This window comes from Oncorhynchus kisutch, linkage group LG13 (assembly GCF_002021735.2).
Source record: "Oncorhynchus kisutch isolate 150728-3 linkage group LG13, Okis_V2, whole genome shotgun sequence".
Taxonomy (NCBI): domain Eukaryota; kingdom Metazoa; phylum Chordata; class Actinopteri; order Salmoniformes; family Salmonidae; genus Oncorhynchus; species Oncorhynchus kisutch.
In genome coordinates this window covers 1,607,772-1,635,728 of record NC_034186.2, presented here as the reverse complement: position 1 = coordinate 1,635,728, position 27,957 = coordinate 1,607,772, and the positions used below count along the sequence as shown (strand labels likewise).

Genomic DNA, 27,957 nt, shown 5'->3' with positions numbered 1-27,957 from the left:
GTTATAAAAAAATATCTGAAACTTTGAACATCCCATGGAGCACCATTAAATCCACTGTAAATTTTTTAAAAGAATATGGCACCACAACAAACCTGTCGAGAGAGGGCCACCCACCAAAACTCACGGACCAGGCAACAAAAATCAGAGAGGCAGCAAAGAGATCAAACATAACACTGAAAAAGCTGTAAAGCTCCACAGAGGAGACTGGAGTATCTGTCCATAGGACCACTTTAAGCCGTACACTCCACAGAGCTGGTCTTTACGGAAGAGTGGCCATAAGAAAGTCGTTCCTTAAAGAACAAAATAAGCAAACACGTTTGGTGTTCGCCAAAAGGCGTGTGGGCAACTCCCCAAATATATGGAAGAAGGTACTCTGGTCAGATGAGACTAAAATTGAGCTTTTTGGCCATCAAGGAAAATGCTATATCTAGCGCAAACCCAACACCTCTCATCACCCCGAGGTCACCATCTGTGATGCTGCCACCACAGTGAAGCATGGTGGTGGCAGCATCATGCTGTGGGGATGTTTTTCATAGGCAGGTACTGGGAAACTGGTCAGAATTTAAGGAATGATAGATGGTGCTAAATACAGGGAAATTATTGAGGGAAACCTGTGTCAGTCTTCCAGAGATTTGAGCCTGGGACGGAGGTTCACCTTCCAGCAGGACAATGACCCTAAGCATGCTGCTAAAGCAACACTCGAGTGGTTTAACAGAAAACATTTAAATCTCTTGAAATGGCCTTGTCAATGCCCAGACCTCAATCCAATTGAGAATCTGTGGTATTACTTAAAGATTGCTGTACACCAGCGGAACCCTTCCAACTTGAAGGAGCTGGAGCAGTTTTGCCTTGAAGAATGTGCAAAAATCCCAGTGGCTAGATGTGCCAAGCTAGGGTTGTCAGATGAGATGCTTGGCTAGACTATCAGAAGAGACCAGCACGTGGCTAGAGGCTGTCAGAAGAGACTAGCGCTTGGCTAGAGGCTGTCAGAAGAGACTAGCGCTTGGCTAGAGGTTGTCAGAAGAGACCAGCACGTGGCTAGAGGCTGTCAGAAGAGACTAGCGCTTGGCTAGAGGCTGTCAGAAGAGACTAGTGCTTGGCTAGAGGCTGTCAAATGAGACTTGCGCTTGGCTAGAGGCTGTCAGAACAGACTAGCGCTTGGCTAGAGGCTGTCAGAAGAGACTAGCGCTTGGCTAGAGGCAGTCAGAAGAGACTAGCTGTCACGCCCTGGGGGTTCTCCATGGTGTAATAGGTCAGAGCGTGACCAGGTTTTTTTCTAGTTATTATAGTTCTATGTTGGTGTGTGGGTATGGTTCCCAATTGGAGGCAGCTGACGATTGTTGCCTCTAATTGGGGATCATACTTAGTGTCCCTTTTCCCACCTGTGATGTGGGATATTGTTTGTATGAGTGCCTATGTACTGCACTTTTGTTAATTCTTTGTTGTTTTGAAGTTTCACTGTAATAAATATGTGAAACTCTACTCACGCTGCGCCTTGGTCCGATTATTTAAACGACGGTGGTGACACTAGCACTTGGCCAAGTAAGCTTTATTTGTCAGACTAAAAGTAGTGGTGTGACTAATGAATAAATTAATTTACTGCAGTGATCTGTCCTCTGGTTTTAACTTGGTATTCAGTCCACAATCCCTTTGCAGTTCTAGCTACAACTGTAATTTACTGTGATTAATTGATTGATTTAATTTATGAGATAATTAACACTTGTAGGCCAGAGACAACAGAGAGAGAGAGAGAGAGAGAGAGGATCCTCGGCTTCATTATGTCTCGATCTGGTCTCTCAGCATGGGACTTAAATGGCACCCTATTCCCTATGCCCGCAACGTGCCCCGTCCAAAGGTAGTTCGCTAAATAGGGAATAGAGTGGCATTTGGCACTTAGCCTCCGACTCCATTAACCCTTAATTATTCCCTGTAACCTAATGAGCATGGCCCACCTATTGAACATGACCCACCTAATAAACATGACCCAGCTAATTAACATGACCCACCTAATAAACATGACCCAGCTAATGAACATGACCCACCTAATAAACATGACCCAGCTAATAAACATGACCCGGTTAATAAACATGACCCAACTCAGCACTGCAGCTCACTCATTCATGATGTGAAGGTCTCTCTGAGCTGTCTTCACCTCCTCCTCTACCTGGTATAGAGACAGTGTTAATCACCACCTCCTCTACCTGGTATAGAGACAGTGTTAATCACCACCTCCTCCTCTACCTGGTATAGAGACAGTGTTAATCACCACCTCCTCTAACTGGTATAGAGACAGTGTTAATCACCACCTCCTCCTCTAACTGGTATAGAGACAGTGTTAATCACCACCTCCTCTAACTGGTATAGAGACAGTGTTAATCACCTCCTCCTCCTCTACCTGGTATAGAGACAGTGTTAATCACCTCCTCCTCTAACTGGTATAGAGACAGTGTTAATCACCACCTCCTCCTCTACCTGGTATAGAGACAGTGTTAACCACCTACTCCTCTAACTGGTATAGAGACAGTGTTAACCACCTCCTCTAACTGGTATAGAGACAGTGTTAATCACCACCTCCTCCTCCTCCTCTAACTGGTATAGAGACAGTGTTAACCACCTCCTCTAACTGGTATAGAGACAGTGTTAATCACCACCTCCTCTAACTGGTATAGAGACAGTGTTAATCACCACCTCCTCTAACTGGTATAGAGACAGTGTTAACCACCTCCTCTAACTGGTAGAGAGACAGTGTTAATCACCACCTCCTCCTCTAACTGGTATAGAGACAGTGTTAATCACCTCCTCCTCCTCTAACTGGTATAGAGACAGTGTTAATCACCTCCTCCTCCTCTAACTGGTATGGAGACAGTGTTAATCACCTCCTCCTCCTCTAACTGGTATAGAGACAGTGTTAATCACCACCTCCTCCTCTAACTGGTATAGAGACAGTGTTAATCACCACCTCCTCTACCTGGTATAGAGACAGTGTTAATCACCTCCTCCTCTACCTGGTATAGAGACAGTGTTAATCACCTCCTCCTCTAACTGGTATAGAGACAGTGTTAATCACCACCTCCTCCTCTACCTGGTATAGAGACAGTGTTAACCACCTACTCCTCTAACTGGTATAGAGACAGTGTTAACCACCTCCTCTAACTGGTATAGAGACAGTGTTAATCACCACCTCCTCCTCCTCCTCTAACTGGTATAGAGACAGTGTTAACCACCTCCTCTAACTGGTATAGAGACAGTGTTAATCACCACCTCCTCTAACTGGTATAGAGACAGTGTTAATCACCACCTCCTCTAACTGGTATAGAGACAGTGTTAACCACCTCCTCTAACTGGTAGAGAGACAGTGTTAATCACCACCTCCTCCTCTAACTGGTATAGAGACAGTGTTAATCACCTCCTCCTCCTCTAACTGGTATAGAGACAGTGTTAATCACCTCCTCCTCCTCTAACTGGTATGGAGACAGTGTTAATCACCTCCTCCTCCTCTAACTGGTATAGAGACAGTGTTAATCACCACCTCCTCCTCTAACTGGTATAGAGACAGTGTTAATCACCACCTCCTCTACCTGGTATAGAGACAGTGTTAATCACCTCCTCCTCTACCTGGTATAGAGACAGTGTTAATCACCTCCTCCTCTAACTGGTATAGAGACAGTGTTAACCACCTCCTCCTCTAACTGGTATAGAGACAGTGTTAATCACCACCTCCTCTACCTGGTATAGAGACAGTGTTGATCACCTCCTCCTCTAACTGGTATAGAGACAGTGTTAATCACCACCTCCTCCTCTACCTGGTATAGAGACAGTGTTAATCACCACCTCCTCTAACTGGTATAGAGACAGTGTTAATCACCACCTCCTCCTCTAACTGGTATAGAGACAGTGTTAATCACCACCTCCTCTAACTGGTATAGAGACAGTGTTAATCACCTCCTCCTCCTCTACCTGGTATAGAGACAGTGTTAACCACCTCCTCCTCTAACTGGTATAGAGACAGTGTTAACCACCTCCTCTAACTGGTATAGAGACAGTGTTAATCACCACCTCCTCCTCCTCCTCTAACTGGTATAGAGACAGTGTTAACCACCTCCTCTAACTGGTATAGAGACAGTGTTAATCACCACCTCCTCTAACTGGTATAGAGACAGTGTTAATCACCACCTCCTCTAACTGGTATAGAGACAGTGTTAACCACCTCCTCCTCCTCTACCTGGTATAGAGACAGTGTTAATCACCTCCTCCTCTAACTGGTATAGAGACAGTGTTAACCACCTCCTCTAACTGGTATAGAGACAGTGTTAACCACCTCCTCCTCTAACTGGTATAGAGACAGTGTTAATCACCACCACCTCCTCTAACTGGTATAGAGACAGTGTTAATCACCACCTCCTCTAACTGGTATAGAGACAGTGTTAATCACCACCTCCTCCTCTACCTGGTATAGAGACATTGTTAATCACCTCCTCCTCCTCTACCTGGTATAGAGACAGTGTTAATCACCTCCTCCTCCTCTAACTGGTATAGAGACAGTGTTAATCACCACCTCCTCTAACTGGTATAGAGACAGTGTTAATCACCACCTCCTCTAACTGGTATAGAGACAGTGTTAATCACCACCTCCTCCTCTAACTGGTATAGAGACAGTGTTAATCACCACCTCCTCTAACTGGTATAGAGACAGTGTTAATCACCACCTCCTCTAACTGGTATAGAGACAGTGTTAACCTCCTCCTCCTCTACCTGGTATAGAGACAGTGTTAATCACCTCCTCCTCCTCTAACTGGTATAGAGACAGTGTTAACCACCTCCTCCTCTAACTGGTATAGAGACAGTGTTAACCACCTCCTCCTCCTCTAACTGGTATAGAGACAGTGTTAATCACCTCCTCCTCCTCTAACTGGTATAGAGACAGTGTTAATCACCACCTCCTCTACCTGGTATAGAGACAGTGTTAACCACCTCCCCCTCTAACTGGTATAGAGACAGTGTTAACCACCTCCTCCTCTAACTGGTATAGAGACAGTGTTAATCACCACCTCCTCTAACTGGTATAGAGACAGTGTTAACCACCTCCTCCTCTAACTGGTATAGAGACAGTGTTAACCACCTCCTCTAACTGGTAGAGAGACAGTGTTAATCACCACCTCCTCCTCTAACTGGTATAGAGACAGTGTTAATCACCTCCTCCTCCTCTAACTGGTATAGAGACAGTGGTAATCACCTCCTCCTCCTCTAACTGGTATAGAGACAGTGTTAATCACCTCCTCCTCCTCTAACTGGTATAGAGACAGTGTTAATCACCACCTCCTACTCTAACTGGTATAGAGACAGTGTTAATCACCACCTCCTCTACCTGGTATAGAGACAGTGTTAATCACCTCCTCCTCCTCTACCTGGTATAGAGACAGTGTTAATCACCTCCTCCTCTACCTGGTATAGAGACAGTGTTAACCACCTACTCCTCTAACTGGTATAGAGACACTGTTAATCACCTCCTCCTCTAACTGGTATAGAGACAGTGTTAATCACCACCTCCTCCTCTACCTGGTATAGAGACAGTGTTAATCACCACCTCCTCTAACTGGTATAGAGACAGTGTTAATCACCACCTCCTCCTCTAACTGGTATAGAGACAGTGTTAACCACCTCCTCCTCTAACTGGTATAGAGACAGTGTTAACCACCTCCTCTAACTGTTATAGAGACAGTGTTAATCACCACCTCCTCCTCCTCCTCTAACTGGTATAGAGACAGTGTTAACCACCTCCTCTAACTGGTATAGAGACAGTGTTAATCACCACCTCCTCTAACTGGTATAGAGACAGTGTTAATCACCTCCTCCTCTAACTGGTATAGAGACAGTGTTAACCACCTCCTCTAACTGGTATAGAGACAGTGTTAACCACCTCCTCCTCTAACTGGTATAGAGACAGTGTTAATCACCACCACCTCCTCTAACTGGTATAGAGACAGTGTTAATCACCACCTCCTCTAACTGGTATAGAGACAGTGTTAATCACCACCTCCTCCTCTACCTGGTATAGAGACATTGTTAATCACCTCCTCCTCCTCTACCTGGTATAGAGACAGTGTTAAACACCTCCTCCTCCTCTAACTGGTATAGAGACAGTGTTAATCACCTCCTCCTCTAACTGGTATAGAGACAGTGTTAACCACCTCCTCTAACTGGTAGAGAGACAGTGTTAATCACCACCTCCTCCTCTAACTGGTATAGAGACAGTGTTAATCACCTCCTCCTCCTCTAACTGGTATAGAGACAGTGTTAATCACCTCCTCCTCCTCTAACTGGTATAGAGACAGTGTTAATCACCTCCTCCTCCTCTAACTGGTATAGAGACAGTGTTAATCACCACCTCCTACTCTAACTGGTATAGAGACAGTGTTAATCACCACCTCCTCTACCTGGTATAGAGACAGTGTTAATCACCTCCTCCTCCTCTACCTGGTATAGAGACAGTGTTAATCACCTCCTCCTCTACCTGGTATAGAGACAGTGTTAACCACCTCCTCCTCTAACTGGTATAGAGACAGTGTTAATCACCACCTCCTCTACCTGGTATAGAGACAGTGTTAATCACCTCCTCCTCCTCTACCTGGTATAGAGACAGTGTTAATCACCTCCTCCTCTACCTGGTATAGAGACAGTGTTAACCACCTCCTCCTCTAACTGGTATAGAGACAGTTTTAATCACCACCTCCTCTACCTGGTATAGAGACAGTGTTAATCACCTCCTCCTCTAACTGGTATAGAGACAGTGTTAATCACCACCTCCTCCTCTACCTGGTATAGAGACAGTGTTAATCACCACCTCCTCTAACTGGTATAGAGACAGTGTTAATCACCACCTCCTCCTCTAACTGGTATAGAGACAGTGTTAATCACCTCCTCCTCTAACTGGTATAGAGACAGTGTTAATCACCACCTCCTCCTCTACCTGGTATAGAGACAGTGTTAACCACCTCCTCCTCTAACTGGTATAGAGACAGTGTTAACCACCTCCTCTAACTGGTATAGAGACAGTGTTAATCACCACCTCCTCCTCCTCCTCTAACTGGTATAGAGACAGTGTTAACCACCTCCTCTAACTGGTATAGAGACAGTGTTAATCACCACCTCCTCTAACTGGTATAGAGACAGTGTTAATCACCACCTCCTCTAACTGGTATAGAGACAGTGTTAACCACCTCCTCCTCCTCTACCTGGTATAGAGACAGTGTTAATCACCTCCTCCTCTAACTGGTATAGAGACAGTGTTAACCACCTCCTCTAACTGTTATAGAGACAGTATTAACCACCTCCTCCTCTAACTGGTATAGAGACAGTGTTAATCACCACCACCTCCTCTAACTGGTATAGAGACAGTGTTAATCACCACCTCCTCTAACTGGTATAGAGACAGTGTTAATCACCACCTCCTCCTCTACCTGGTATAGAGACATTGTTAATCACCTCCTCCTCCTCTACCTGGTATAGAGACAGTGTTAATCACCTCCTCCTCCTCTAACTGGTATAGAGACAGTGTTAATCACCACCTCCTCTAACTGGTATAGAGACAGTGTTAATCACCACCTCCTCTAACTGGTATAGAGACAGTGTTAATCACCACCTCCTCCTCTAACTGGTATAGAGACAGTGTTAATCACCACCTCCTCTAACTGGTATAGAGACAGTGTTAATCACCACCTCCTCTAACTGGTATAGAGACAGTGTTAACCTCCTCCTCCTCTACCTGGTATAGAGACAGTGTTAATCACCTCCTCCTCCTCTAACTGGTATAGAGACAGTGTGAACCACCTCCTCCTCCTCTAACTGGTATAGAGACAGTGTTAATCACCACCTACTCTAACTGGTATAGAGACAGTGTTAATCACCACCTCCTCTACCTGGTATAGAGACAGTGTTAATCACCACCTCCTCCTCTAACTGGTATAGAGACAGTGTTAATCACCTCCTCCTCTAACTGGTATAGAGACAGTGTTAATCACCACCTCCTCTAACTGGTATAGAGACAGTGTTAATCACCTCCTCCTCTAACTGGTATAGAGACAGTGTTAATCACCACCTCCTCCTCTAACTGGTATAGAGACAGTGTTAACCACCTCCTCCTCTAACTGGTATAGAGACAGTGTTAACCACCTCCTCTAACTGGTATAGAGACAGTGTTAATCACCTCCTCCTCCTCTACCTGGTATAGAGACAGTGTTAATCACCACCTCCTCTAACTGGTATAGAGACAGTGTTAATCACCACCTCCTCTACCTGGTATAGAGACAGTGTTAATCACCACCTCCTCTAACTGGTATAGAGACAGTGTTAATCACCTCCTCCTCTAACTGGTATAGAGACAGTGTTAATCACCTCCTCCTCTAACTGGTATAGAGACAGTGTTAATCACCACCTCCTCCTCCTCTAACTGGTATAGAGACAGTGTTAATCACCACCTCCTCTAACTGGTATAGAGACAGTGTTAATCACCACCTCCTCCTCTAACTGGTATAGAGACAGTGTTAATCACCTCCTCCTCCTCTAACTGGTATAGAGACAGTGTTAATCACCACCTCCTCTAACTGGTATAGAGACAGTGTTAATCACCACCTCCTCCTCTAACTGGTATAGAGACGGTGTTAATCACCACCTCCTCCTCTAACTGGTATAGAGACAGTGTTAATCACCACCTCCTCTAACTGGTATAGAGACAGTGTTAATCACCACCTCCTCCTCTAACTGGTATAGAGACAGTGTTAATCACCACCTCCTCTAACTGGTATAGAGACAGTGTTAATCACCACCTCCTCCTCTAACTGGTATAGAGACAGTGTTAATCACCACCTCCTCTAACTGGTATAGAGACAGTGTTAATCACCACCTCCTCTAACTGGTATAGAGACAGTGTAAATCACCTCCTCCTCCTCTACCTGGTATAGAGACAGTGTTAATCACCTCCTCCTCTAACTGGTATAGAGACAGTGTTAATCACCACCTCCTCCTCTACCTGGTATAGAGACAGTGTTAACCACCTCCTCCTCTAACTGGTATAGAGACAGTGTTAACCACCTCCTCTAACTGGTATAGAGACAGTGTTAATCACCACCTCCTCCTCCTCCTCTAACTGGTATAGAGACAGTGTTAACCACCTCCTCTAACTGGTATAGAGACAGTGTTAATCACCACCTCCTCTAACTGGTATAGAGACAGTGTTAATCACCACCTCCTCTAACTGGTATAGAGACAGTGTTAACCACCTCCTCCTCCTCTACCTGGTATAGAGACAGTGTTAATCACCTCCTCCTCTAACTGGTATAGAGACAGTGTTAACCACCTCCTCTAACTGGTATAGAGACAGTGTTAACCACCTCCTCCTCTAACTGGTATAGAGACAGTGTTAATCACCACCACCTCCTCTAACTGGTATAGAGACAGTGTTAATCACCACCTCCTCTAACTGGTATAGAGACAGTGTTAATCACCACCTCCTCCTCTACCTGGTATAGAGACATTGTTAATCACCTCCTCCTCCTCTACCTGGTATAGAGACAGTGTTAATCACCTCCTCCTCCTCTAACTGGTATAGAGACAGTGTTAATCACCACCTCCTCTAACTGGTATAGAGACAGTGTTAATCACCACCTCCTCTAACTGGTATAGAGACAGTGTTAATCACCACCTCCTCCTCTAACTGGTATAGAGACAGTGTTAATCACCACCTCCTCTAACTGGTATAGAGACAGTGTTAATCACCACCTCCTCTAACTGGTATAGAGACAGTGTTAACCTCCTCCTCCTCTACCTGGTATAGAGACAGTGTTAATCACCTCCTCCTCCTCTAACTGGTATAGAGACAGTGTGAACCACCTCCTCCTCCTCTAACTGGTATAGAGACAGTGTTAATCACCACCTACTCTAACTGGTATAGAGACAGTGTTAATCACCACCTCCTCTACCTGGTATAGAGACAGTGTTAATCACCACCTCCTCCTCTAACTGGTATAGAGACAGTGTTAATCACCTCCTCCTCTAACTGGTATAGAGACAGTGTTAATCACCACCTCCTCTAACTGGTATAGAGACAGTGTTAATCACCTCCTCCTCTAACTGGTATAGAGACAGTGTTAATCACCACCTCCTCCTCTAACTGGTATAGAGACAGTGTTAACCACCTCCTCCTCTAACTGGTATAGAGACAGTGTTAACCACCTCCTCTAACTGGTATAGAGACAGTGTTAATCACCTCCTCCTCCTCTACCTGGTATAGAGACAGTGTTAATCACCACCTCCTCTAACTGGTATAGAGACAGTGTTAATCACCACCTCCTCTACCTGGTATAGAGACAGTGTTAATCACCACCTCCTCTAACTGGTATAGAGACAGTGTTAATCACCTCCTCCTCTAACTGGTATAGAGACAGTGTTAATCACCTCCTCCTCTAACTGGTATAGAGACAGTGTTAATCACCACCTCCTCCTCCTCTAACTGGTATAGAGACAGTGTTAATCACCACCTCCTCTAACTGGTATAGAGACAGTGTTAATCACCACCTCCTCCTCTAACTGGTATAGAGACAGTGTTAATCACCTCCTCCTCCTCTAACTGGTATAGAGACAGTGTTAATCACCACCTCCTCTAACTGGTATAGAGACAGTGTTAATCACCACCTCCTCCTCTAACTGGTATAGAGACGGTGTTAATCACCTCCTCCTCTACCTGGTATAGAGATAGTGTTAATCACCACCTCCTCTAACTGGTATAGAGACAGTGTTAATCACCACCTCCTCCTCTAACTGGTATAGAGACAGTGTTAACCACCTCCTCCTCTAACTGGTATAGAGACAGTGTTAACCACCTCCTCCTCCTCTAACTGGTATAGAGACAGTGTTAATCACCTCCTCCTCCTCTAACTGGTATAGAGACAGTGTTAATCACCACCTCCTCTACCTGGTATAGAGACAATGTTAACCACCTCCCCCTCTAACTGGTATAGAGACAGTGTTAACCACCTCCTCCTCTAACTGGTATAGAGACAGTGTTAATCACCACCTCCTCTAACTGGTATAGAGACAGTGTTAACCACCTCCTCCTCTAACTGGTATAGAGACAGTGTTAATCACCACCTCCTCTAACTGGTATAGAGACAGTGTTAATCACCACCTCCTCTAACTGGTATAGAGACAGTGTTAATCACCTCCTCCTCCTCTAACTGGTATAGAGACAGTGTTAATCACCTCCTCCTCCTCTAACTGGTATAGAGACAGTGTTAATCACCTCCTCCTCCTCTAACTGGTATAGAGACAGTGTTAATCACCTCCTCCTCTACCTGGTATAGAGACAGTGTTAATCACCACCTCCTCTAACTGGCATAGAGACAGTGTTAATCACCACCTCCTCTAACTGGTATAGAGACAGTGTTAATCACCACCTCCTCTAACTGGTATAGAGACCGTGTTAATCACCACCTCCTCTAACTGGTATAGAGACAGTGTTAATCACCACCTCCTCTAACTGGTATAGAGACAGTGTTAATCACCACCTCCTCTAACTGGTATAGAGACAGTGTTAATCACCTCCTCCTCTAACTGGTATAGAGACAGTGTTAATCACCTCCTCCTCTAACTGGTATAGAGACAGTGTTAACCACCACCTCCTCTAACTGGTATAGAGACAGTGTTAATCACCTCCTCCTCTAACTGGTATAGAGACAGTGTTAATCACCTCCTCCTCTAACTGGTATAGAGACAGTGTTAATCACCTCCTCCTCCTCCTCTAACCGGTGTAGAGACAGTGTTAATCACCACCTCCTCTAACTGGTATAGAGACAGTGTTAACCACCTCCTCCTCCTCTACCTGGTATAGAGACAGTGTTAATCACCACCTCCTCCTCTACCTGGTATAGAGACAGTGTTAATCACCTCCTCCTCTAACTGGTATAGAGACAGTGTTAATCACCACCTCCTCTACCTGGTATAGAGACAGTGTTAATCACCTCCTCCTCCTCTAACTGGTATAGAGACAGTGTTAATCACCTCCTCCTCTAACTGGTATAGAGACAGTGTTAACCACCACCTCCTCTAACTGGTATAGAGACAGTGTTAATCACCTCCTCCTCTAACTGGTATAGAGACAGTGTTAATCACCACCTCCTCCTCTAACTGGTATAGAGACAGTGTTAATCACCTCCTCCTCCTCTACCTGGTATAGAGACAGTGTTAATCACCTCCTCCTCTAACTGGTATAGAGACAGTGTTAATCACCTCCTCCTCTACCTGGTATAGAGAGAGTGTTAATCACCTCCTCCTCTAACTGGTATAGAGACAGTGTTAATCACCACCTCCTCTAACTGGTATAGAGACAGATATTATCCTCCCTAACCATGATTGACCATGCTGACGGGTGGCCATTTGTTTACATGGGAGTTCTTAAAGAGATGGTTGGGGATAAGGCTTAAAAGGGTGTGAACGATGCTGAATTGGAACATAAATACATTTGCTAAAATGTCTAAAAAACTTTTTTCGCTTTGTCATTATGGAATGTCCTTGAGTGGCCCAGCCAGGCCTCCTTGAGTGGCCCAGCTAGAGCTCCTTGAGTGGCCCAGCCAGGGCTCCTTGAGTGGCCCAGCTAGAGCTCCTTGAGTGGCCCAGCCAGGGCTCCTTGAGTGGCCCAGCTAGAGCTCCTTGAGTGGCCCAGCCAGGGCTCCTTGAGTGGCCCAGCTAGAGCTCCTTGAGTGGCCCAGCCAGGGCTCCTTGAGTGGCCCAGCTAGAGCTCCTTGAGTGGCCCAGCCAGAGCTCCTTGAGTGGCCCAGCCAGAGCTCCTTGAGTGGCCCAGCCAGAGCTCCTTGAGTGGCCCAGCCAGGCCTCCTTGAGTGGCCCAGCCAGACCTCCTTGAGTGGCCCAGCCAGAGACCTGAAAATAGCTGTGCAGCAATGCTCCCCTTCCATCCTGACATAATTTGAGAGGATCTGCAGAGAAGAATGGGAGAAACTCCCCAAATACCTGTGTGCTAAGCTTGTAGCATCATACCCAAGAAGGCTAGAGGCTGTAATCGCTGCCAAAGGTGCTTCAACAAATTACTGAGTGAAGGGTCAGAATACTTATGGAACTGTTATATTTCAGTTTAAAAAAATAATATATGTTTTATTTTGGATGAATAAAGGAGTGTTGTTTAGACATTAGATCGGTGAAACAAATTCGGACCCAGACCTGGATCCATTGTTTGGACTATATGAAGCAGCTCCATTCATCCCGGTCGCTCTACCAAAAAGATGCCGCCGAAGGAGAGGAAGGAGAGCTTGCATTCTAGTCATACTCCCTAGAATGGCAAACCACCCACCGCTTATATAACTTGCTAATGTACAGTCTCTGGACAATAATGTAGACAAGTTTAGGGCACGGATCTTCTCCCAGAGAGACATGAGAGATTGTAAGATAATTTGTCTTTAAAAAAGCAACAACACATGGCTGAATATGGTGAATATTCTACCCGTTGGTCTCCATCCATACAGCCTGTTCGCTTCCATACTTTTCAACCGTTCGCTGCTGCACCCGCCCGCCCGACTAGCATCACTACTCTGGACGGTTCTGACCTAGAATACGTGGACAACTATAAATACCTAGGTGTCTTGCTAGACTGAAAACTCTCCTTCCAGACTCATATCAAACTCCATCTCCATTATTTTTTTAATTTCACCTTTATTTAACCAGGTAGGCCAGTTGAGAACAAGTTCTCATTTACAACTGCGACCTGGTCAAGATAAAGCAAAGCAGTGCCGCAAAAACAACACAGAGTTCCACATAAACAAACGTACAGTCAATAACACAATAGAACATATGTATACAGTGTGTGCAAATGTAGTAAGGATGAGATTAGGGAGGTGAGGCAATAAATAGGCCAATAGTGGAGAAGTAATTACAATTTAACAATTTACACTGGAGTGATGAGCAGATGATGATGTGCAAGTATAAATACTGGAGTGAAAAAGAACAGAAAAAGAAAAATGAATATGGGATGAGGTAGGTAGTTGGTTGGATGGGCTATTTACAGATGGGCTATTTACAGATGGGCTGTGTACAGATGGGCTATTTACAGATGGGCTGTGTACAGATGGGCTGTGTACAGCTGCAGCGATCGGTTAGCTGCTCTGACAGCTGACGCTTAAAGCTAGTGAGGGAGATATGAGTCTCCAACTTCAGTGATTTTTGCAATTCGTTCCAGTCATTGGCAGCAGAGAACTGGAAGGAAAGGCGGCCAAAGAGGTGTTGGCTTTGGGGATGACCAGTGAAATATACCTGCTGGAGCGCGTGCTACGTGTGGGTGCTGCTATGGTGACCAGTGAGCTGAGATAAGGCGGAGCTTTAACTAGCAAAGACTTATAGATGACCTGGAGCCAGTGGATTTGGCAACGAATATCTAACGAGGATCAGCCAACGAGAGCATACAGGTCGCAGCGGTGGGTAGTATATGGGGCGTTGGTGACAAAACGGATGACGCTGTGGTAGACTGCATCCAATTTGCTGAGTAGAGTGTTGGAGGCTATTTTGTAAATTACATTGCGAAGTCAAGGATAGGTAGTATAGTCAGTTTTACGAGGGTATGTTTGGCAGCATGAGTGGAGGAGGCTTTGTTGCGAAATAGGAAGATATTCTTGAGTTAACTTTGGATTGGAGATGCTTAATGTGAGTCTGGAAGGAGAGTTTACAGTCTAGCCAGACACCTAAATATTTGTAGTTGTCCACATATTCTAAGTCAGAACCATCCTGAGTAGGGATGCTAGTCGGGCCGCAGGTGCGGGCAGCGATCAATTGAAGAGCATGCATTTAGTTTTACTAGCGTTTGAGAGCAGTTGGAGGCCACAGAAGGTGTTTTTTATGGCATTGAAGCTCGTTTGGAGGTTTGTTAACACAGTGTCCAAAGAAGGGCCAGATGTATACAGAACGGTGTCGTCTGCGTAGAGGTGGATCAGAGAATCACCAGCAGCAAGAGCGACATCATTGATGTATACAGAGAAAACGGGGTATGGTAGTATGGTACACCCTGTAGTATGGTACACCCTGTAGTATGGTACACCCTGTAGAGTCCATGTAGTAGGTGGTACACCCTGAGAGACCATGTAGTAGGTGGTACACCCTGTAGTATGGTACACCCTGTAGAGTCCATGTAGTAGGTGCCAGGTGCACCAGTTTCGACACCCTGTAGAGTCCATGTAGTAGGTGCCAGGTGCACCAGTTTCGACACCCTGTAGAGTCCATGTAGTAGGTGCCAGGTGCACCAGTTTCGACACCCTGTAGAGTCCATGTAGTAGGTGCCAGGTGCACCAGTTTCGACACCCTGTAGAGTCCATGTAGTAGGTGCCAGGTGCACCAGTTTCGACACCCCGTAGAGTCCATGTAGTAGGTGCCAGGTGCACCAGTTTCGACACCCTGTAGAGTCCATGTAGTAGGTGCCAGGTGCACCAGTTTCGAAACCCTGTAGAGTCCATGTAGTAGGTGCCAGGTGCACCAGTTTCGACACCCTGTAGAGTCCATGTAGTAGGTGCCAGGTGCACCAGTTTCGACACCCCGTAGAGTCCATGTAGTAGGTGCCAGGTGCACCAGTTTCGACACCCCGTAGAGTCCATGTAGTAGGTGCCAGGTGCACCAGTTTCGAAACCCTGTAGAGTCCATGTAGTAGGTGCCAGGTGCACCAGTTTCGAAACCCTGTAGAGTCCATGTAGTAGGTGCCAGGTGCACCAGTTTCGAAACCCCGTAGAGTCCATGTAGTAGGTGCCAGGTGCACCAGTTTCGAAACCCTGTAGAGTCCATGTAGTAGGTGCCAGGTGCACCAGTTTCGAAACCCTGTAGAGTCCATGTAGTAGGTGCCAGGTGCACCCTGCTGGGTTTTTCATGCTCAAAGGTTTCCCATTTCTTTTTCATTTTATTGAACCTTTATTAAACCTTTATTTAACCGTGATTTAACCTTTATTTAACCTTTATTTAACTAGTCAGTTAAAAACAAATTCTTAATTACAATGTCAGCCTAACAAAAGGCTAAATGTCTCCTGTGTGGACAGGGGCTGGATTTAAAATAAAATATAGGACAAAACATACATCATGACAAGAGAGACACCACAACACTACATAAAGAGAGAACTAAGACACCACAACACTACATAAAGAGAGAACTAAGACACCACAACACTACATAAAGAGAGACCTAAAAGACAACAACATAGCATGGCAGCAACACATGACAACACAACATAATAGCACCACATGAAAAAAACATGGTAGCGACACAACATGGCAGCAGCACAACATGGTAGCAGCACAAAACATGGTATTAACAATATTGGACACAGACAACAGCACAAAGGCAAGAAGTTTTGAAGAATGGTCCACCCCCCAAAGGACATCCAGCCAATTTGACACAACTGTGGGAAGCATTGGAGTCAACATGGCCCAATATCCCTGTGGAACGCTTTCGACACCCTGTAGAGTCCATGACCGGACGAATTGAGGCTGTTCTGAGGGAGAAAGTATGTACACTCATTACAAATATATGGGTGAAAAGGGGGATACAGTAGCAAAAGTATTTTTCCTATTTTGTTGCATTACAACCTGTAAGTAACATGGATTTGGATGTCATGTAATGGACATACACAAAATAGTCCAAATTGGTGAAGTGAAATAATTTTTTTACATTTATTTTAAAGAATTCTAAAAAATAAAAACAGAAAAGTGGTGTGTGTATTCACCCCTTTTGCTATGAAGCCCCTAAATAAGATCTGGTGCAACCAATTACCTTCAGAAGTCACATAATTAGTTAAATAAAATCCACCTGTGTGCAATCTGTGTCACATGATCTCAGTATATATATATATACACCTGTTCTGAAAGGCCCCAGAGTCTGCAACACCACCAATCAAGGGGCACCACCAATCAAGCAGCACCATGAAGACCAAGGAGCTCTCCAAACAGGTCAGAGACAAAGTTGTGGAGAAGTACAGATCAGGGTTGAGTTATAAAAAAATATCAGGAACTTTGAACATCCCACGGAGCAGAGAGGCAACAAAGAGACCAAAGATAACTCTGAAGGAGCTGCAAAGCTAGACAGCGGAGATTGGAGTATCTGTCCATAGGACCACTTTAAGCCATACACTCCAGAGAGCTGGGATTTACGGAAGAGTGGATCCGCATCCAAAAAGGCATGCGGGAGACTCCCCAAATATATGGAAGAAGGTACTCTGGTCAGATGAGACTAAAATTGAACTTTTTGGCCATCAAGGAAAACACTATGTCTGGCGCAAACCCAACACCTCTAATCCCCCTGATAACACCATCTGTGGGGATGTTTTTCATCGGCAAGGACTGGGAAACTGGTCAGAATTGAAGGAAGGATGGATGGTGCTAAATACAGGGAAATTCTTGAGGGAAACCTGTTTCAGTCTTCCAGAGATTTGAGACTGGGACAGAGGTTCACCTTCCAGCAGGACAATGACCCTAAACATACTGCTAAAGCAACACTTGAGTGGTTTAAGGGGAAACCTTTACATGTCTTGGAATGGCCTAGTCAAAGCCCAGACCTCAATCCAATTGAGAATCTGTGGTATGACTTGAAGATTGCTGTACACCAGCGGAACCCATCCAACTTGAAGGAGCTGGAGCAGTATTGCCTTGAAGAATGGGCAAAAATCCCAGTGGCTAGATGTGCCAAGATACTTGCAGCTGTAATTGCTGCTAAATATGGCTCTACAAAGTATTGACTTTGGGGGGGTGAATAGTTCTGCACGCTCAAGTTCTTTTTTTGTTGTCTTATTTCTTGTTTGTTTCACAATAAAATATATTTAGCATCTTCAAAGTGGTAGGCATGTTGTGTAAATCAAATGATACAAACCCCCCCCAAAAAATCTATTTGAATTCAATTTTAATTCCAGGTTGTAAGGCAACAAAATAGGAAAAATACCAAAGGGGGGAATACTTTTGCAAGCCACTATATATGGCACAGTACTATAAGGGGGAATAGAATACAGATGCTCTTCCCCTCTGCTCCTCTCTGCTCCTCTCTTCATAATGGATGAATATGATGCCTCTAGGTTTTGGGGAAGCTATTTACCTCCTGTCCCTGCAGCGGTGAAGCGGAAAGATACCTTGCACCAGAGGCTAACAAGGGGGCTAATCCTTGTGGGCTAATCCTAGGGGACTAATCCTTTAGGACACACAATTGTCAAGAGTGTTGAATATGAAAACAAGTCCCAGTCCTCAGGGTGGCTCTCTGCTCTGCCCCTTCAGGAGATAATGTAGGGAGACTGGCAGTGTGCTCTGTCCAGTAGCGGGAGACTGGCAACATGCTCCGTCCAGTAGCGGGAGACTGGCAGCGTGCTCCGTCCAGTAGTGGGAGACTGGCAGCGTGCTCCGTCCAGTAGTGGGAGACTGGCAGCATGCTCCATCCAGTAGCGGGAGACTGGCAGCATGCTCCGTCCAGTAGCGGGAGACTGGCAACGTGCTCTATCCAGTAGCGGGAGACTGGCAACATGCTCTATCCAGTAGCGGGAGACTGGCAACGTGCTCTATCCAGTAGCGGGAGACTGGCAACATGCTCTATCCAGTAGCGGGAGACTGGCAGCCTGCTCCGTCCAGTAGCGGGAGACTGGCAGCGTGCTCTATCCAGTAGCGTGAGACTGGCAACGTGCTCTATCCAGTAGCGGGAGACTGGCAACGTGCTCTATCCAGTGTCAGGAGACTGGCAGTGTGCTCCGTCCAGTAGCGGGAGACTGGCTGCGTGCTCTATCCAGTAGCGGGAAACTGGCAGCGTGCTCTACTCCGTCCAGTGGTGGGCATGCGTTCTTCAACCATAGGTGACGAGGGTGCAGTCTGCAGTTTGTTGTGCGTCCTCCTTTGCATCCCTGAGGTCCTAGCGCCTGTCTTGAGAGGAGATTGGTTGGTACAGCCAGTACTTCTTAGTTGCCAAGAGCGATGGAATGTTGCATCCCATCCTGGAATTACATGTATTAATGAAGCACCTCAATGTTGCAAGTTCAAAATGCTCACACTTTGCCGGCTATTGCAGACGGTGCGACCCAGCGATTGGTTCACGTCCATAGATCTGAAGGATCCCTGTTTTCATGTGCTATACCGTACATCCTCACCCGTACTTTTTTCTGTGGTGGTGGAGGAAGTTTGGGCACCGATGCGGTGCCAGTGGATCAGAGTATTTGCCTTTCTGGACGATAGGCTGGTCGTAGCAGAGTCAAGGGAACATGTGGAGCTCCACACTGCTAAGCTGGTTTCCAAATTCGCTGGGGTTCATAGTGAATCACAAGAAAAGTTATTTGACTCCGCGTAGTCAGTTTCTGGGTCTCGTTCAAGGATCATGTATTTTTGTCCCAACAGAGGAAGGTCGCATTCCGGCTCTTTCTGTCATGGTTTCAGCTGGAACACTTGGTGCCTTTTAGCTTGTGCCTGCTATTATTGGAGAGACCCATGACTGCTGTTGCAGGGGGTTCACATGGGCCAGGTAGTGTCCGCAGGGTGATCATGACAGACTCCTTAATGGGATGTGGAGCACTGTGTGTGGGCTACTTGGAAAGAGAGATTTGGTCAACAGCTCAAAGTATGCTGCTTATCAATGACCTAGAGCTATTGACTGTTTTGCTTGCGCTAATGCATTTCCTTGTGATGTTGTAGGGCCAGCATGAGCTACTGACTGTTTTGATGGCACTGAGGCATTTCCTTCTGATGTTGTATGGCCAGCATGAGCTACTGACTGTTTTGATGGCAATGAGGCATTTCCTTCTGATGTTGTAGGGCCAGCATGAGCTACTGACTGTTTTGATGGCACTGAGGCATTTCCTTCTGATGTTGTAGGGCCAGCAAGTGTTGGTAAGGGTCTGTTGTTGATGCTGGTTCCAGGAGATCATCCCCCTGTTGGGTGGGGACACATTGCGGGTATCCTGTTTCCTGTCTTCTGTTGTAGATATGTATCCTGTCTTCTGTTGTAGATGAGTATCCTGTGTCCTGTCTCCTGTTGTAGATGCGTATGCGTATCCTGTTTCCTGTCTTCTGTTGTAGATGCGTATCCTGTTTCCTGTCTTCTGTTGTAGATGACTATCCTGTGTCCTGTCTCCTGTTGTAGATGTGTATCCTGTTTCCTGTCTCCTGTTGTAGATGCGTATCCTGTTTCCTGTCTCTTGTTGTAGATGCGTATGCGTATCCTGTTTCCTGTCTTCTGCTGTAGATGTGTATCCTGTTTCCTGTCTTCTGTTGTAGATGCGTATCCTGTTTCCTGTCTTCTGTTGTAGATGACTATCCTGTGTCCTGTCTCTTGTTTTAGATGTGTATCCTCTTTCCTGTCTCCTGTTGTAGATGCGTATCCTGTTTCCTGTCTCTTGTTGGAGATGCGTATCCTGTTTCCTGTCTCCTGTTGTAGATGCGTATCCTGTTTCCTGTCTCCTGTTGTAGATGCATATCCTGTTTCCTGTCTCCTTTTGTAGATGCGTATCCTGTTTCCTGTCTCCTCTTGTAGATGCGTATCCTGTGTCTGAGGTGGTGTATTCGTGGACCCAGGGAGCAGCCAAGTCAGTGGTGGTGGCAGAGGAGGGGTCACGACTCAACCAGTATCATCTGATAGGACAGACCGCTGGCACTGAGGACATCTATACTAGCAGAGGTACACACACACGAAATCACACATAGTATCACGACTCAGGATGTGACCCAGATGCAGACACGGGAGGCGGATAGTACAGTTCTCAGATGATTTATTAGAAACCAGGGGCAAAGGGCAGGTCGAGGGCAGGCAGAGGATCGTGATCAGGTCAGAGTCAGGCAGGCACAGAACGGCAGACAGGCTCGGGGTCAGGGCAGGCAGAATGGTCCGAACCCGGGAAAAACTAGGAAACAGAACTAGTGAAACGGGAAGGCAGGAAAGAACACTGTCAAGACCTGACAAGACAAGACGAACTGGCAACAGACAAACAGAGAACGCAGGTATAAATACACAGGGGATAATGGAGAAGATGGGCGACCCCTGGATGGGGGGGGTTGGAGACAAGCACAAAGACAGGTGAAACAGATCAGGGTGTGACACATAGGCTGCAGCTCAGACAGCAAGTTATCATTCTAATCTCTTATTACTCACCTATTCATCCTCCTACCAATCACCCATTCACTGCCATACCGATCCTAACAACTACTGTCATGGACATACCGATCCTAACAACTACTGTCATGGACATACTGATCCTAACAACTACTGTCATGGACATACCGATCCTAACAACTACTGTCATGGACATACCGATCCTAACAACTACTGTCCTGGATGCATCACTTTGATGTGGAACTTTACATTAGGGCCGTAACTTTTAACTTTAAGTCTGCAATGCATGGTACCTTTTTAAATGTTTAACCTTGTCTGCCATGCATGATGCCTGTTTAAATGTTTAACCTTGTCTGCCATGCATGATGCCTGTTTAAATGTTTAACCTTGTCTGCCATGCAGGATGCCTGTTTAAATGTTTAACCTTGTCTGCCATGCATGGTGCCTGTTTAAACACAATCATCTAGAAAGCCCATACAGAGTTCATATCTCCTACCATAGAATACTGAATGCTGCCGCTGCAGGTGAGGATGTCTCTGACTTCAGGTTATTAAGAAGAACATCTCTAGATTGAGACACAAGCTGTCAGATACATGTCACAAATCTCTGCTTCAAACCCTCTTTACTGAAGAATAGCTCAGCGAAGTGCTCACAGCCGGAGCCGGCACTCATCAAGCCATGGACGCCAAGATGACAAGCAGAAGTGCTCACAGCCGGAGCCGGCACTCATCAAGCCATGGACGCCAAGATGACAAGCAGAAGTGCTCACAGCCGGAGCCGGCACTCATCAAGCCATGGACGCCAAGATGACAAGCAGAAGTGCTCACAGCCGGAGCCGGCACTCATCAAGCCATGGACGCCAAGATGACAAGCAGAAGTGCTCACAGCCGGAGCCGGCACTCATCAAGCCATGGACGCCAAGATGACAAGCAGAAGTGCTCACAGCCGGAGCCGGCACTCATCAAGCCATGGACGCCAAGATGACAAGCAGAAGTGCTCACAGCCGGAGCCGGCACTCATCAAGCCATGGACGCCAAGATGACAAGCAGAAGTGCTCACAGCCGGAGCCGTCACTCATCAAGCCATGGACGCCAAGATGACAAGCAGAAGTGCTCACAGCCGGAGCCGGCACTCATCAAGCCATGGACGCCAAGATGACAAGCAGAAGTGCTCACAGCCGGAGCCGGCACTCATCAAGCCATGGACGCGAAGATGACAAGCAGAAGTGCTCACAGCCGGAGCCGGCACTCATCAAGCCATGGACGCCAAGATGACAAGCAGAAGTGCTCACAGCCGGAGCCGGCACTCATCAAGCCATGGACGCCAAGATGACAAGCAGAAGTGCTCACAGCCGGAGCCGGCACTCATCAAGCCATGGACGCCAAGATGACAAGCAGAAGTGCTCACAGCCGGAGCCGGCACTCATCAAGCCATGGACGCCAAGATGACAAGCAGAAGTGCTCACAGCCGGAGCCGGCACTCATCAAGCCATGGACGCCAAGATGACAAGCAGAAGTGATCATAGAACATATTTTAAATCCTAAAATTAAAAAAGGAACACAACTTAGACAGGAAATGATCAATTGTGGAAAATGTCAAAGACAGTCAGTGCTTCTTCTGTGTAAAGACAAACACTTCAACATCCAGACAGACACTCCAACATCCAGACAGACACTTCAACATCCAGACAGACACTCCGACATCCAGACAGACACTCCAACATCCAGACAGACACTCCAACATCCAGACAGACACTCCAACATCCAGACAGACACTCTGATATCCAGACAGACACTACAACATCCAGACAGACACTCCGACATCCAGACAGACACTCCAACATCCAGACAGACACTCCAACATCTAGACAGACACTCCGACATCCAGACAGACACTCCGAAATCCAGACAGACACTCCGACATCCAGACAGACACTCCGACATCCAGACAGACACTCCAACATCCAGACAGACACTCCAACATCCAGACAGACACCAACATCCAGACAGACACTCCCACATCCAGACAGACACTCCCACATCCAGACAGACACTCCAACATCCAGACAGACACTCCGACATCCAGACAGACACTCCGACATCCAGACAGACACTCCGACATCCAGACAGACACTCCAACATCCAGACAGACACTCCAACATCCAGACAGACACCAACATCCAGACAGACACTCCCACATCCAGACAGACACTCCCACATCCAGACAGACACTCCAACATCCAGACAGACACTCCAACATCCAGACAGACACTCCGACATCCAGACAGACACTCCAACATCCAGACAGACACCAACATCCAGACAGACACTCCCACATCCAGACAGACACTCCGACATCCAGACAGACACTCCAACATCCAGACAGACACCAACATCCAGACAGACACTCCCACATCCAGACAGACACTCCCACATCCAGACAGACACTCCAACATCCAGACAGACACTCCCACATCCAGACAGACACTCCCACATCCAGACAGACACTCCCACATCCAGACACACACTCCCACATCCAGACAGACACTCCCACATCCAGACAGACACTCCCACATCCAGACAGACACTCCAACATCCAGACAGACACTCCCACATCCAGACAGACACTCCCACATCCAGACAGACACTCCCACATCCAGACAGACACTCCCACATCCAGACAGACACTCCGACATCCAGACAGACACTCCAACATCCAGACAGACACTCCAACATCCAGACAGACACTCCAACATCCAGACAGACACTCTGATATCCAGACAGACACTACAACATCCAGACAGACACTCCGACATCCAGACAGACACTCCAACATCCAGACAGACACTCCAACATCTAGACAGACACTCCGACATCCAGACAGACACTCCGACATCCAGACAGACACTCCGACATCCAGACAGACACTCCGACATCCAGACAGACACTCCAACATCCAGACAGACACTCCAACATCCAGACAGACACCAACATCCAGACAGACACTCCCACATCCAGACAGACACTCCCACATCCAGACAGACACTCCAACATCCAGACAGACACTCCGACATCCAGACAGACACTCCGACATCCAGACAGACACTCCGACATCCAGACAGACACTCCAACATCCAGACAGACACTCCAACATCCAGACAGACACCAACATCCAGACAGACACTCCCACATCCAGACAGACACTCCCACATCCAGACAGACACTCCAACATCCAGACAGACACTCCAACATCCAGACAGACACTCCGACATCCAGACAGACACTCCAACATCCAGACAGACACCAACATCCAGACAGACACTCCCACATCCAGACAGACACTCCGACATCCAGACAGACACTCCAACATCCAGACAGACACTCCCACATCCAGACAGACACTCCCACATCCAGACAGACACTCCAACATCCAGACAGACACTCCCACATCCAGACAGACACTCCCACATCCAGACAGACACTCCCACATCCAGACAGACACTCCCACATCCAGACAGACACTCCCACATCCAGACAGACACTCCCACATCCAGACACTCCCGGACAAAACTCCAGGACCTCCCACATCCAGACAGACACTCCCACATCCAGACAGACACTCCCACATCCAGACAGACACTCCCACATCCAGACAGACACTCCCACATCCAGACAGACACTCCAACATCCAGACAGACACTCCCACATCCAGACCCATCCAGACACTCCCACATCCAGACAGACACTCCCACATCCAGACAGACACTCCCACATCCAGACAGACACTCCGACATCCAGACAGACACTCCAACATCCAGACAGACACTCCAACATCCAGACAGACACTCCAACATCCAGACAGACACTCTGATATCCAGACAGACACTACAACATCCAGACAGACACTCCGACATCCAGACAGACACTCCAACATCCAGACAGACACTCCAACATCTAGACAGACACTCCGACATCCAGACAGACACTCCGACATCCAGACAGACACTCCGACATCCAGACAGACACTCCGACATCCAGACAGACACTCCAACATCCAGACAGACACTCCAACATCCAGACAGACACCAACATCCAGACAGACACTCCCACATCCAGACAGACACTCCCACATCAGACAGACACTCCAACATCCAGACAGACACTCCGACATCCAGACAGACACTCCGACATCCAGACAGACACTCCGACATCCAGACAGACACTCCAACATCCAGACAGACACTCCAACATCCAGACAGACACCAACATCCAGACAGACACTCCCACATCCAGACAGACACTCCAACATCCAGACAGACACTCCCACATCCAGACAGACACTCCCACATCCAGACAGACACTCCCACATCCAGACAGACACTCCACATCCAGACAGACACTCCCACATCCAGACAGACACTCCCACATCCAGACAGACACTCCCACATCCAGACAGACACTCCAACATCCAGACAGACACTCCCACATCCAGACAGACACTCCCACATCCAGACAGACACTCCCACATCCAGACAGACACTCCCACATCCAGACAGACACTCCCACATCCAGACAGACACTCCCACATCCAGACAGACACTCCCACATCCAGACAGACACTCCCACATCCAGACAGACACTCCCACATCCAGACAGACACTCCCACATCCAGACAGACACTCCCACATCCAGACAGACACTCCCACATCCAGACAGACACTCCCACATCCAGACAGACACTCCCACATCCAGACAGACACTCCCACATCCAGACAGACACTCCACATCCAGACAGACACTCCCACATCCAGACAGACACTCCCACATCCAGACAGACACTCCCACATCCAGACAGACACTCCCACATCCAGACAGACACTCCCACATCCAGACAGACACTCCCACATCCAGACAGACACTCCCACATCCAGACAGACACTCCCACATCCAGACAGACACTCCACATCCAGACAGACACTCCCACATCCAGACAGACACTCCCACATCCAGACGACACTCCCACATCCAGACAGACACTCCCACATCCAGACAGACACTCCCACATCCAGACAGACACTCCCACATCCAGACAGACACTCCCACATCCAGACAGACACTCCCACATCCAGACAGACACTCCAACATCCAGACAGACACTCCCCACATCCAGACAGACACTCCCACATCCAGACAGACACTCCCCACATCCAGACAGACACTCCCACATCCAGACAGACACTCCGACATCCAGACAGACACTCCAACATCCAGACAGACACTCCAACATCCAGACAGACACTCCAACATCCAGACAGACACTCTGATATCCAGACAGACACTACAACATCCAGACAGACACTCCGACATCCAGACAGACACTCCAACATCCAGACAGACACTCCAACATCTAGACAGACACTCCGACATCCAGACAGACACTCCGACATCCAGACAGACACTCCGACATCCAGACAGACACTCCGACATCCAGACAGACACTCCAACATCCAGACAGACACTCCAACATCCAGACAGACACCAACATCCAGACAGACACTCCACATCCAGACAGACACTCCCACATCCAGACAGACACTCCAACATCCAGACAGACACTCCGACATCCAGACAGACACTCCCACATCCAGACAGACACTCCGACATCCAGACAGACACTCCAACATCCAGACAGACACTCCAACATCCAGACAGACACCAACATCCAGACAGACACTCCCACATCCAGACAGACACTCCCACATCCAGACAGACACTCCAACATCCAGACAGACACTCCAACATCCAGACAGACACTCCGACATCCAGACAGACACTCCAACATCCAGACAGACACCAACATCCAGACAGACACTCCCACATCCAGACAGACACTCCGACATCCAGACAGACACTCCAACATCCAGACAGACACTCCCACATCCAGACAGACACTCCCACATCCAGACAGACACTCCAACATCCAGACAGACACTCCCACATCCAGACAGACACTCCCACATCCAGACAGACACTCCCACATCCAGACAGACACTCCCACATCCAGACAGACACTCCCACATCCAGACAGACACTCCGACATCCAGACAGACACTCCGACATCCAGACAGACACTCCGACATCCAGACAGACACTCCGACATCCAGACAGACACTCCGACATCCAGACAGACACTCCGACATCCAGACAGACACTCCCACATCCAGACAGACACTCCACATCCAGACAGACACTCCCACATCCAGACAGACACTCCCACATCCAGACAGACACTCCCACATCCAGACAGACACTCCCACATCCAGACAGACACTCCAACATCCAGACAGACACTCCCACATCCAGACAGACACTCCGACATCCAGACAGACACTCCGACATCCAGACAGACACTCCCACATCCAGACAGACCACTCCCACATCCAGACAGACACTCCCACATCCAGACAGACACTCCCACATCCAGACAGACACTCCGACATCCAGACACACTCCGACATCCAGACAGACACTCCCACATCCAGACAGACACTCCCACATCCAGACAGACCACTCCCACATCCAGACAGACACTCCCACATCCAGACAGACACTCCAACATCCAGACAGACACTCCACATCCAGACAGACACTCCCACATCCAGACAGACACTCCCACATCCAGACAGACACTCCCACAATCCAGACAGACACTCCAGCATCCAGACAGACACTCCAACATCCAGACAGACACTCCAACATCCAGACAGGACACTCCCACTCCAGACAGACACTCCCACATCAGGACAGGACACTCCCACATCCAGACAGACACTCCACATCCAGACAGACACTCCACATCCA

At 47.5% G+C, this 27,957-nt stretch overlaps 1 protein-coding gene across 1 annotated transcript in view; it reads left to right on the top strand.

Annotated features, from left to right (window-relative positions):
• gabra5 (gamma-aminobutyric acid type A receptor subunit alpha5) overlaps nucleotides 1–27,957 on the top strand; it is a 76,972-nt gene that overhangs the window by 35,973 nt on the left and 13,042 nt on the right. The window contains exon 7 of the mRNA XM_031838150.1: nucleotides 20,522–20,665. Within this exon, the coding sequence (XP_031694010.1) occupies nucleotides 20,522–20,665 (144 nt within the window). The remainder of the gene's footprint in view (nucleotides 1–20,521; nucleotides 20,666–27,957) is intronic.